General features: G+C 41.8%; 1 protein-coding gene across 4 annotated transcripts in view; it reads left to right on the forward strand.

Annotated features, from left to right (window-relative positions):
- The window catches only part of Ebf1 (EBF transcription factor 1), a 386,167-nt gene that overhangs the window by 12,018 nt on the left and 360,122 nt on the right, over positions 1-14,027 (forward strand). For all 4 annotated transcript variants that reach the window (XM_090321094.1, XM_090321095.1, XM_090321097.1 and 1 more), the window contains exons 5-6: positions 3,484-3,557; positions 12,306-12,374. In XM_090321094.1, the coding sequence (XP_090177220.1) occupies positions 3,484-3,557; positions 12,306-12,374 (143 nt within the window). The remainder of the gene's footprint in view (positions 1-3,483; positions 3,558-12,305; positions 12,375-14,027) is intronic.

Consider the following 14,027-nt stretch of genomic DNA (forward strand, 5'->3'; position numbering starts at 1 on the left):
GCTGAGCAAATCCAAATTCATGGTTTCATTTTCCTGGGCTTGATTGGGAGGATTCTCTGTTTTGACTCTGCGGCCTGATGTGAAGAGATGGGGTGGTGTTTGGTACCAGAGATCTATTACAGAGGCCCTAAGTCTTCAATTAAGTAATGTTTAGTGAGCAAAGAAGAAAAAAAAAACCATGGGATTTCTGGAAGTTCGTATTGTCTACCGCTTGGGGGATTCATAAACAGATTTGCTGTGGAGCGTCATCTTTCATTGACCCCATTCAAGTCAATGGATCCAGGATTCTCAGTAACAGTAATATGTATGCAATCTAGAAAGAATCAAAATGAGAAGATCTGATGGATCTTCCTCTCCTAAAAATCCAAACATCTTTTGTTGTTGTTTCTTCATGGTGGAATAAACCTCACCAATATCTATGAATTTATTTACCAAGCGACTTGTTTTAGTTTAGCAAGACAAATACTGAAGTTGAAACAGAGGTTATCTAAAGCATTAAGAAAACAAACAAATAATTTCGTGATAATAGAATTTAGCAGAAGTGCGTCATTAGGATTTTTTTTAAGCACCATGTGTGAGATCTAATCAGTAATTTACTGTTTTTTTTTTTTTTAATTTAAGCAGTGATTGCAGGAAACAAAACAGGCAGATATAATTTTTGGTTTCCAGAGCATTTCTAATTAATGCATTTTTCTCAAGTAAAGTAACTTGGGAACTTGGAAAGGTCTTGTAAGAACATGGGAAAGAAGCATGTATACACATGTGGAAACCAGGAATGGCTGGAGATTTGATGTGTAGTAGGATATTCATATAGTGAAGATTATTTTCCCAGAAAGCAGTGATAAATCAACACAGGATAGAATAGTGGCTGGTGATCCCGGATGGGTGAGGTAAAAGCATCATCTCAGTGTTTGTGGGTCCAGTTGTAGAGCTAGTCAGTAGGGTGGCATGAGCCACAGACAACTCAGCAACCTACCTTCCTCTGGTGGTCCTTCTCAGAGTTTAGTGTTCAAATGAGAATCTCAGACACACCAAAAGGAGGTGTGCTCTGCAAAATGACTGGCCTAAATTCTCCAATAACATCAATCCCATGCTATTCAAAGACTAGAACATCCTACCGTGCTATCGTAAAGGGGATGTGGATAGCTGAATGAGTGGCTAGTATTTTCTTTGGCTGCAAAAGACATTATTGGGTAACTGGTAAATCTCAGATCTAGAGATGCAATTATTGTTTTGTAATTTCTTTCTTTTGGTTGAGGCAATTGTACTATGGTTATGTATGAGATTTTCTTGTACTCAGGACATATTGGGAACATAGTTGCAATTTACTAAGAGGTGATTTCAGGAAGAAGAGGAAAAGATCAAGCAAGTTTAGTAATGTGCAAACACTTGAGAAACCAAGGATAATGAGAATCCTTCTTTCTGTAATATTTCAAATTTTCTGTAAGTCCACAGAACTTAAATAAAAGCAGATATGGGATATCTATAAAATGGTTTTTATGAGCTAGTGGCAGAGAAACTTCATGTAAGTTATCTCTCTCTTCTCCCTCTCATCTCTTTCCCCCTCCCCCCTTTCTCTCATCTCTCCCCACCCCCTCTCTCTCTTTTGGCTGTGGGGCTTGAACTTGGCATGGGTACAGTTCCTGAGCTCTTTTTCTGAAAGTTAGTGATCTACCATTTTGAGTCACAGTGCCACTTGCCGTTCCTTAGTGGTTAATTAGAGGTAAGAGCTCATGAGCTTGACCTGCTCAGGCTGGCTTTGATCCATGGTCCTCAGATCTCAGCCTCCTGAGTAGTTAGGATTAATGGGTGTGAATCACCAGCACCCAACTCTTCTGAGTTTTTTTTTTTTATTTTTTTTATTTTTTGCCAGTCCTGGGCTTGAGCTCAGGGCCTGAGCATTGTCCTTAGGCTTTCCTCAAGGCTAGTGTTCTACCCTGAGCCACCTCACCATTTCTGGCTTTTTCTATGTATGTGGTACTAAGGAATCGAACCCGGGTCTTCGTGCATGCTAGGCAAGCACTTTAACCACTAGGCCAAACTCCCAGCCCCTCTTCTGAGTTTTTATTTAATTTGTTGCCAAGTTTACTTTGTCATGTGCTCTGATATCATAGCCCCCGTCTGTTGTAAGGATCCATTCACACTGGGTTTGTTGTGGTACCCATCATTTGAAGGTTCTGAAAGTCCCAGGTTCATAACAGAACCAAAACCAAAATGCATTAGAGGGAACTACCAGGTCAGTCATGAAAGCATCGTTCTAACTACATAAATCTCTGGTTAATTTAAGTCATTTTTTTTCCATCACCAAGAAATTGAGGGTTTTGTGAATGTGTGAAAGTAATTTTATTAACAATTTAAAGCTGTGTTACATTAGTATTATGCAGTGATACAGTGTTAAATTAGTTAAAAGTATTCCAGTGCAGGGTACCACTCTGTCAAATAGCTGTGTGCTTTTCTTTGGCTCAGGTTTGAACATATAGATTCATGAGGGAGGTCAGGTCTCAGGGAAGCTTCTTGGTGTCCTGAAGCAAAATGTGCAACCATTTAAAAAAATGGCAGAATTGTCTTGGCTGATGAGACAGTGGCCATAGTTTGAGTATAGGATGTAATTTTAGTTTAGGGAGGTAAGTCAGTGGTACATGCACAAACACAGCCTAGTAAGTATTCCTGCGTGGGTGGGTGTATACTTCATGAGAGTCTGTATTTTCAGCCTGTTGTTGGGAAAGGGATTTTTCTCTGACTGTGAATGATTTAAACCTGACACAGTGCCTGGATTCATTAGCTTTACTCATAGTTGTTTTCAAATGCTTACTCTTGGAAGACTAAATGTTAGGGCTAGAATTGGTAAGAGGATGAGGCAAACACCTATCATTTAAGAATCCAATCTGCATGCTTTTCTACATTGCAGCTATTCAACCTTCTGAGGTTTCTCCCTTATCGATTAGACTTATTTTTATTCTGTATTGAAAGGAGAATTATGGTTGTCTTGACAACAGAGGTTCGTCATACCCACACAGATTCAAAGATGCTTACTCTGATAAGATCGTTGGTGTGCAGAAGAATTTATCTTATTCCACTCAGTTTGGGTGGATCTTAGACAATGTGCCTTTTTTTTTGGTTCTAGTTCTGAAGTTTCAATTTAGGGACTGTCTCTGAACTTCTTTTGCTCAAAGCCAGTTGCTTTACCACTTGAGCTATAGTTCCACTTCTGGGCTTTTTTGGGGGGTGAGGGGCTAGTTTATTAGAGATAAAAGTCTCATGGAAATTCCTGCCCAGGCTGGCTTCAAACCAGGACCCTCAGATCTCAGCTTCAGATCATAGGTAGAATTATAGGTATGAGCCACTGATGCCAGGCATATATCTTAAGACAGGCTGCATAGTGAGGGCTCTGGGCCTGCAGCTGAAGCGATCCAGAATTCAGTTATTATAGTTTGTGTTTTGCTACTTGGTTCCATCCCAGCTAACTCATGCTTTTACTTTCAGGCCATAGTATATGAAGGCCAAGACAAGAACCCTGAAATGTGCCGAGTTTTACTCACCCACGAGATTATGTGCAGGTAAGAAATTTCTTGGTTTCTCTTTAATTAGTATTTGTGTCTCATTTGTGGCTGATTTGGGGTGAGGTGGGAAGTAATATATTTATCTTGCTTCTAGTGACCATCTAGAAAGAATTGTTAGATGTGAATATTTGATAGCAAAGTGTCAAGCATCATAGTCATTGTCAATTATTTATCAGATTTCATCCTGAAAGACATCCATTTCTTTTTTGATGTTGCACTATTAATGGATGGAAGGCAGTGTCCTACCTTCTCCCTTACAATTGAATAAAACACCATCAGACTCTTTCAGTGTTAATATATACCCTCAGCTGCATTGCTAGGAAAATGACCAAGCTGTCTACTGAAGTCAGCCAAGGTTTCTGTTTGGGTAAACTTGAAAGATCAACTCCCTATTCAGTTCTCACATTTAAGAATAGGACCACTTGTATCTGCCATCATTTCTTCTTAAATCAAGTGAATTTCTTCTCTTTTTCCCCTTTCATCTGATCTTTTCCTAACCCTGTATATAACTGACAGTATAGCTGGTATTTCTTAGAAGTAGTAAACTTTGAGCTTTCAGAAAGATAGCAAGATGAATCCCTAAAAGGTCGAACAATTCACGTGGCTTACGAACAAACGTCTTTCTTTATTTATTTCCTTGCACTCGGGCTGGAAGCTATGTTTGAAAACAGACGAGCAGGTCAGATTCACCTGCATGGCCTCAGCCAGGTCTGCCTGTGTGAGGAAGGAGACCCCAGAAGTGCCTGTGAACTGTTACTCTCTGTAACAATAACCCAAGCACTTAGCTCCCAATATATTCTGAGTAATTGGATAAAGCCCCGGAATGCCACTGTGCATCAGGAGAAAGCTACTAATTGCTTTGTTAGCCATGCCGCTCTTCCTGGCACAAAGTGGGTCTGACTGCTAGAGTTCCTGACCAATCATAGAGGACGTAAGCTACCATCTCTGTCTGGGGCCCTTTATCAGCGGCTTGTGGACTTGGCAGGGGGTAGAGGTGGGATCTGAAAACTATACAGGTAAAGATAAAATCAAGGGGGTTTAGTGTGTTTCCTGGATGACATACAGAGGTAAACTTCTTTTTTATTATCTTTTAATTTTTCATATTTGTATTTTTCCAAAAGAAGACTTTTAATATGTTATTCTAAAATATACAGGAGATTCACAGGTTTTCGCTTCAGTGGTTTGGAAAACTTGTTAATTATTGAAAAGAAAAAAAAAACACCCAGGTTGTTTTTCTCTAACTTTATATTTGTAGCAGAATCCAAAAATAAGTTCTTGGATTTCTTACATTATTAGGCACATATTAGGAGCATATTGAGTCTAACGATTGCATAATATAGCTGAGATGTAACTTCCAAAAGTGAATGAGGGAAAACCATCTTGAAAAATCATTAGAAAATAACTTCCTTTGTATTAATTTTCTAATCTCTGTATTTTAGTATCTTACAATTAGTGTGAATTTTCTGTGTTCTTCCATGTGTGAGTCTAGGAGAATGGAAGTAAGACTATGGATCTCAACCATTAGGCCAGATAATATTTATATATTATACACAAATCATAGATTTACATCTCATATCTGCACGTCTGGATTATGCTAGAAATAATTCTATTCTTGAAATACTTAGATATATTACGCCTTTCATACCCAAGCATACCCTCTATTAATGCAGTTTATATTTTCCTTGTTTTTAAAATTCATTGGCCCAAAGTGCTTTATTATGCTAGCTTGGTGTGCTTTACAGCTCATGTTCTCTCTATTTTTCAGAAACATAAAAATAGCAAAAATAAAATTCTGAAGCCACTGAAGGCAAATGATGCCGTGTTCTTTCTGCGTGGCTAAGAGGGAAAAGCCATATTCAAAATGTCATCCTGTTAATGTTACAGATTACCCAGCTCTTGGCTGCCTATAGATGTGTTTGTTTACCAGGCCGCCATGACCCCATTACACAAACCTGTCATCTATTGTATGGCTAACAGTCTTTTAAATTGCAAATCTGATGCTCTTTAGGGGGCTTTAGGAAAAAAAAATATTCTCACTTTCCACACCATCCTATTTCTCTTGATTTCTTGCCTGTTGTAAGTGGAAGTTGGGATGTGCTGAATTTGCACCAGGGGTGCAAATGCAGGCTCAATTATAAGCATAAAATTAGAGTCTGTTCACCATTAATCAGCTTGGCTAATTGCTATGCACCACCATTAGCCATATGGTGTGAAAGACAGCTTGCTCTCCCCAAGATGAAATTTCTTCATTGCAGACATGAAATAGTAGGGCCCTGGATTTTAAGATGGCTTGTTTTAGATATTTAATTTCTAAACAACTTTCTGCAGTGCTTTCTATCAAAGCTAACGGCACAATAAAACTTTGCTTGGATGTCACAGAAGCTATGTATTTATAGTTCCTTGGCTATGGTTAAGGAGACACAGAGAATTTAGATCGACCAGAAAGGACTTGATATGATTCTGTTTCGTGGTAGGCAAATGAGAGGGGAAAAAAGGATAAACACCAGAGGATTGTGTCTCGGGTGTTGTAAATTAAAAAAACCCCCTTGTGTTCTGTTACGAAGGTGACACCATTCTGTGTGCCAGTGAAAGGAATTGCTACTATTAGCTTCTAATTATTGCCACTCGGAGACAAACCCTCCCTGGTTTGATGACGTGGAGCTCTTTTGTGAGATCATGGTAGAGTTTTTGCCTTTTGGTGAAATAGAATCTCTCAAACCTATCATTGTTACATTTGTCAGTATTGGTGACATCTGTCAATAGTGTTCCTTAAAACAATTTGGCTCCATGAATCATGTTTTAGAGTGGGAATCTATGAGAGATGTGAGTGTAAATACATCCTGAAATTTGTATGTTCAAATGTGGATGGGAAACAGAAACTGTTCAGTAGGTGAACTTGGACCCCAGGCCTCAAAGGAGGTTGAATGAAGCAAGGATCTTCCATTTTCAGCACACAGGACATTTCGGGGCGGGGCAGGGGGGGACAGCCATTCTGTGGAGAGCCATACCGTTTGTCCACTAGCAGTCTGATTTCCCATAAGGCCATATGCTCTCACAATGGCCTGGTTGCTTTGTAGGCTCCTTCTTCCTCCGTCTTTGCAGGATTCTTCTGATTTCTTCCTTTGGATGCCCACTTGAACGTGGTTTTCTCATGGTTAGGCCCTTGGCTCTGGGTCTGAGTCCTGTCTCCTTGGATGCAATCCTGTACAGACTGTGCTTTTCCTGAAAAGCACTCAGGATTCTTGCAATGAGTGAATGGCACAGTCACCATTCATTTTTCTCCCATTTTTTCCCTTCTGTGCTTCAGTTGGCCTATTTGTGAAGCTGGGCTTTAAAACTATCTTAGAATGGTGGTAGTTAAGATTATATGTTATTGACCCTATCATTTTTGTTGTTGTTGTTGTTGGTCATGCAGCTTGAACTCTGGGCCTGGGAGCTGTTCCTGAGCTCTCCAGCTCAAGGCTACCACCCTCCCCCCCTGATCCACAGCCCCACTTCCCATTTTTGAGTGGTTAGTTGGAGAGAAGAGTCTCACAGACTTTAGTGCTTGGAACTGAGATCCTCAGATCTCAGCTTCCTGAGTAGCTAGGATTACAGGCGTGAGCCACTGCGCCCGGCTTCCCATAAACATTTATGATAGAGCCCTATACTAAATGTTTAATACTATTATTATGAGTAATAGGGTTTTTTCCTACTGCTTTTGTAGTGCTAGGGATCAGACCCAGGGCTTCACATACACTAGACACCATTGAGCCACATCCCTAGCTGAGATAGTGTTAGTTTTCAGGAGGCTATGGTAACAATATTCACGGTGCATAGCAAAGTACCTGGTGCACTGGTGTTCGGAGTGAATGGCGAGAAGAGATCCTTGAAAGGAAGGGGTATGCAGTAAGAAAAGATGGGGACCCGAGTGGCCCAGTTTATCCGGGCTTGCTGGTGCCTATAAACAAACAAACGAATTGAGTTCTCCTTGGAAAGGTTGAATGGGACGTACAGGCAAATCTGCCTGTCCAGACAAGGGAAGAGACATGTGCAGGCGGGTCATGGCCACAGAAATGGAGAGAAAGGTCAGGTAGGAGGAGGACTTTCAGAGGGCCCGTGGAGACACGTTTGTCGGTAGTCCTGCAGGACTTCTCCAGGGAGTAGTCTCCAGCTCCGTGCCCCTGTGCTGGGCAGAGAATATTGGTCAAAGCCAGATAAGTAACTTCGCTGGTAAAGGTGAGAGTGGAAGCCTTGGGCTGAGATGGGATTGGTCAGGTGGAAGAACAGAAACATGAGAAGCTCCAAAGTGGTAGCTCTCTACCGCTTAGAGCGCCAGCTCCACTTCCGGCTTTTGGATGGTTCATTTGAGGTAAGAGTTTCATGGCCTTTGGTGCCCAGGCTGGCTTTGAACCGTAATCCTCAGGTGTCAACCTCCTGAGTAGATTCAAATAGGTGTTGAACCCTCCCTGACCCTGTAGTGATGTGTGGCCACACATGGTGGTGACTCAAGAGAAAAGAAGGCAAACTCGATAGTGTGAACCCAGAGGGGAAACTAACTTAGGGAGGAGCAGTGTCAGATGCAGAACCGGGGCGTGGTCAGTATTGGGAAGTCACCAGGTAAGACAGAAAGGGAGGGACAGTCATCTTTAGAATGATTGTCTAGGCTCTCTTAGGCTTATTCCTCAGCTGCCTTAGCTTCACAGGGAAGGTAAAGTACAGAGTTCAAAAGGACACCTTTTTGAAGTTGAAAGGGCCTCTCCTTACAGGAAGCTCTGCACCTGAGAGCAGGGTCTGCAAGCCCCTGGGTGTGGAAAGCATGTTGATGTTTCCTGCCTTGATTTATGAAGCTGTGGGTCAGCTTGCTAAGAAAGACTTCTAAGCATGCTTTTCTCAGCATTGTGTGGAAGGCTCACAGTCCTGCTTGGGGGCGAGGGGGAGAGGTGTGGGAAAGGCACTCCAGGTGTATGTGGGAGAGCCCCTGCTGTGACCAGCCGCATGGCGGCTATAGATTGGGAAGTGGTACATGCCATGGTGGCACTTGCCTCCTTTTGGAATCTCGCTTAGTCGTGAGGTAAATTAGACAATGCTGAGTTCCTCAATAGATCAGCTTCTGTCCCAGGCATGTGGGCACACAGTAGGACTCTAAATATGGCTGTGTGAATGGAGGAAGGCCTCAGGCTAATGAGCACATTATAGTCCTATTCCTTTCCTTCCCTCCCTCCCTCCCCTTCCTTCCTTCCTTCCTTCCTTCCTTCCTTCCTTCCTTCCTTCCCCCCTTCCTTCTCAGTTGTAGGGCTTGAGGGCCTGGGTGCTATTCTTGAGCCCCCCCTTTTTTTTATTCTCAAGGCTAGCACTCTACCACTTTGAGCCACAGCTCCACTTCTGGTTTTCTGACAGTTAAGTGGGGAGAATAGTCTCACAGACTTTCCAGCCTGGGTTGGCTGTGCGCGGCCATCCTCAGAGCACCTGGAGTCCTGTTTTTCTTTTTATTCACACAGTACTTTTCCTTGCACGTGATACTGCCGTTGTTTCCCGTATTAGACTGCGTATGAACCAAACCATCTTCTGTCTTAAACGTTAGTAGATTTGTTCTCTTTTCAGCTGGGCCTTCCCGGTGAATGCCTGTCTCGGGCACAGTGTAGTGTGGAGCTCATCTCTCTTGATCTGAGCTTAGAGGCTGCTTAGCCTGAGAATGAAGCTCTCATTGGGCAAGACTCTGGAGGGTAAAGGATGGAGCATTTCCCTTCTTGGTGCTAGCAGGTCACCTGAGGTGGATGTCAGCCCGGTCTAGGGAAAGGCCCTCCTTCTCTTACTTGAGGTTACTTCTTAATTATTTAATGATACTGCAATACAAAACAGAGCAATGCAATTTCAGAGATATATGCACAAACATAATGGAAATGTATGTGTTTGGATTATTTTTGTCACCCATATATATGTGGAAATGCCTGTTGTTATTAGTAGTAGTAGTAGTTTATCACTGTGATAAAATATTTTTTGTCATCTATACATATGTGGGAATACATGTTGTTAGTAGTAGTAGTAGTATTCTATCACTGTGATAAAATACCTGGTGGAAAGAGTTTAAGGGACTTAATTTGGACAGAAGGTTTCACACTTTGACTATGTGGATGTGTTTCTTTAGCCTGTAACAGGCAGCAGTGAGCATCCAGGCAGAAGGGTGTGGTGGAGGAAATCTCACTTCATGGCAGCCAGGAGGGAGGGGCCATAGGCAGAAGTTAGAGCAGCTCCAGAGGGCACACCCCCAGTCACCTGCTTTCTCTAGCTAGGCCTTGCTCCCTAACATTTCCAGCTCCTTACCAAATAGTACCACCAGGCTTCAACATATTAGCCTGTATGAGAAATGACATTTTCAAACTGTAACTGTATGTACATATGTATGCATGTAATGCGTCTCTCTATAAGCTAAACTAGATGCATATATATATATACACATGTGTGTGTATGCATCTTAGTGGGGTAATATTAGAGATATGTTTGTGGCTACTGAGGTGTGGAATATCAGTATAATTCTCACTTCATTCCACACTCGGAGAGAACAACAAGCTGCACGAGGAGCCTAATTTTGATTATGGGTACCGTGCCAGGAGAGACCTCTCTGAGGAAGGAGCAGGTGCAGGCTGAGCTCTGAGGACCAGTACAGGTAACTGGCCTGGGAAGGTCTAGAGAAGGAGCTGGCCAGCAGAGACTCACCTGAATCAGAGGGACTGAAATGGGCCAGCGAAACTGGAGCGTGGCAAGCTGGAGGGAAAGGCAGGGGGTGGGTGGTCTGCCGTCATGTCATTCATGGCTTTATTCTGTGTGCAGTGGGAAGCTGTGTAAAGATCTTGCATCGTAAGCCCCATGGATGCTTTCAAGTTGCATTTAGGTCACAGTAGAAACAGACCACATGAGAAGCCAATGCCGTTGTCCAAGAAGTAAATGAAAGTGATGGGGAGGAAAATGGTGGCACCATCCTACGGCCCCAAGGGGTAGATTCTTGTCTAGTCATCCTCGAGACAAGTTGGAGGAGTCTTTGGCAGGCATTGCATCCAGCCAAGACCATTCGGATCTCACAGTCATTTTCTGCCCGTGAGCAAGGGAGTGATAGCTCTGTTCATGGGCTGCTTTCGCATGGACCCAGCAGGTTGCTTAGATGTGGGAGAAGGAGGAAATGGGGAGAAGACCCAGCAATGCTGCTTTTCCCTGGGGCGTTCATAGGATGAGTCAAGGAGCTTCAGGCTTTATACACACTTGTTGCATTGAATCTACACTGGAGTGTGTGGAGCTGGGTCACCAGCGTCACCACACTGGATAGATGAGACACTGGTCATTAGGACGTGGGCATACTTTGTGCAGGTGACACAGGCAGCTGGTTCCGATTGCACAGTCAGTGTTCAGACAAGCCTGACCAGTGTTCAGAGGCGATGGGATTGAGTGTTTAAGCCATATTGTTGCATGCCTCCCGTCTATTTGTACTTCCTTTGTCCCTTGTTCGTCTGCCTCAGCTATCCGGATACCTCGGATTTTCCATCCCCAAAATACTAGTACAGCAGAACTCAAGCCCAGGAGAACACCAGCAAGGGTAAACGTGGTCAGATGGTGGAAAGAGTGGTTTCCAGCCAGGGTTTTGACAAAGCAGGTGTAATTCTTAGTACCAGCTTGAGAGCTGATTCACCCCTCAGATAGATACACTTAGGGTGAGGAAAGAGGCCTTCCAGGTTTGGTGAGCGACTTTGCACCAGATCTCTAGCAGAAATTCAGCCTGTGTGATTCATTAAGTCACGCGTATGTGTGTACATGCGTGTGCAAGTACAGATTATACTTGTGGCGCATGCTAACTGCTCACCTCTGGATAACTTGCTACCTTTTCTCACTCATGAAAAAATTTATCAGTCACGGTCCATTCGTTATTTGCTAGTGGCAGGTACTTTTCCAAAACATGATTCCCCCCCCCACACACACACACTTTAGGGAGTATCTGTTCATTTGTTTGAAAAAATTAATGACAGGCTTAAGGTAAAAACAAAAAATTGGTGAGATTTTGGTAGGGAGTGCTTTGTTTACTATTGGCTCATCTTCTGAACTAATAAAGAAGGTCCACTGTCAGAGCAACCGACTCACAGACCATAACCTGACAGAGTGGCCAGTGCCAGCCTTAGAGCTATCTTACCCTTTTCTTACGCTATTAGTTATCTTTTACCTTTATGCTCATGAAGATAGTTCACGAACAACAGTTACCACATTAGGATCTGGGGGGGGGGTGTCAGTGGAGGAAATACCATCTAGGAGAACAAAAAGGAACCCATTTAATACAACATGACTAGAGGGGGTGAAATCACTTATACCTCATTATTGACGTGTTCCACACAATTAGTGTGATCTGGAAGGAAGAAGTTTGAGACACCCACAACCCTGACTGTTCTTACTGGGAGGATAAAATAATAATGCACTTCTCACATTGAACTCTGCCAACACTGCGGGCACTGCAGGAGAGACCCCATCTTGAGGCTGTCATTCTTGGCTCTGGGAGAGCCCCTGGCCCACTCTTCCCTCACTTTCCAAGGAGAGGGAGGTTAAGCCTGGCCATTAACCCATAGGTGACCCAAATAGAATTTTCTGTCTCAGGAATCCGTTGACTGCTAGGTATGGCTTTGTGGTAATTCTAGTATTTGCAACCCAGCAATTTGAACCTTCTGTCTGCTTAAATGATGATTTTACGTCGTAATGGTTGTACTAAATCCTTTCGCTTTTGCTCCATAGCCGCTGTTGTGACAAGAAAAGCTGTGGCAACCGAAATGAGACTCCCTCAGATCCAGTGATAATTGACAGGTAGGGACACTTTTCTTTCACTGGCTTCTTATTCCTTGTTATAATGAAACACCTGCCTTGTGTTGCACCCAGGCTGGGAACGCCTGTGGCCAAAATTTGTCTGTTGGTCTTGATTTACGCTGCGCCGAGCGACGGGAATTCCTGGGAAAGCCATATGGAATGTTCTTTGGAGGCCTGTTTCTTGGATCACGCCGGTTTTGTGTCTGATTCATGTTCCTAAAGGAATATACATATATATATTCCTGACTTTCTGTGGCTCTATCTTCATGCTGTGCCAGGAAGCTTCAGAAATAAAATAATAATAGTTGGTGATTTATGCAATGTGGTTGGGTGCTTATAAATATTTAACTTTTATTTGAAAAATGTTTGAATCATTATCACTTTTAGCTACAGTAGTTCTGTTGGATGTAATCCATCTACATTTTAAGGATTTTATTTATGCATAAAAGCAGTTTAAAGAGATCTGCGAACCAAGATTCTCTACTGTTATTCCGCCTTTGATTACAGCTCATCTTGAATTGCAAGTTGATTAATTTATCCTGCTTGTCTTAATTATTGCGTTTTTAAAACAGACATATTACTAATCTGACATGGCCAAGTAAATCACATAGGAAATAAATCTTTTAGTTATTCAGGGCAATTTTGAGTCAGTGACTACACACATTTTACAAAGTTGCATTCCAAATATTCATTCTACATTTTAATTATTCAAATTCATTGTATGGAAGCATGTATGCTATGCTATTTGTTAAATAGCATTACTCAGTAAAAGTTAAATGGCCTGGAAGCTTTATAGGTATTGTCATTTGTCAGCCAGAAGAGCTAGCATTTTATACTAGATGGAAAGGATCATGTGAAAAAAAAAAGAAAGAAAAAAAAAGAAAGAAAAATTGACTAGAGTTCTATTCCATATTGGCGATATCCCTACCTAGATAAATAAAAGTCCCATTTTGGAGTTTGGTAACAGTACATTTTGCTGAGTACATTTTGACAACAACAAAGAAATAAGAATTCTATCTTACAAATTTTCCACTGTTTCTGGAGTTGATTTGTCATTTTTTTCAACTAAAAGAAACCAAAGTATTGATTTGTCTTTATCAGAGATCAAAAGATGATTGATTTTTTTAAAGCTGTATAACTTTTCAAGTTTTAACCCAATATTGATTGTCAAGTAGCTCTATAAAAATTAGATTTCAATAGAATAGGTTAAAATATCTGTAATGAATATTTACTGAGACCTACTTTCCCTTGATATACATAACATACTTGATTCAAAGTTAAGAGATGTAAGAGTTCAGTGTGTAATCTGTTGTGAACAGCCCGGAGAAAGAGGATGGTATGTTTGTATGCTTTTCTTTGAATCATTTTCTCTACCCTGGGTGATAAAAACCTCCAAATAAGGTTAAAAGTAGACATAATCTTCAGGTTGTTTGCTTCATTTAGATACTCCTACTTAAAACACTATTTTTTCTTTTAAACACATTTTTCTTTCCCATTAAAAAAAAGTAGTCTGATCAAAGGACCAGCCCAAACATTCCTGAAACTTTGAAACTATAAACATTTTGCTCTGCAGAGAAACTTCTTGGTTTAAATGATGACAAGAACCTTACCTTGCCATCCGCAATGAAAACACCTTTTTCCTTACTTGTGAAT

This window comes from Megascapheus bottae, chromosome 29 (genome assembly GCF_031878675.1).
Source record: "Megascapheus bottae isolate mThoBot1 chromosome 29, mThoBot2.hap1, whole genome shotgun sequence".
Lineage (NCBI taxonomy): Eukaryota > Metazoa > Chordata > Mammalia > Rodentia > Geomyidae > Megascapheus > Megascapheus bottae.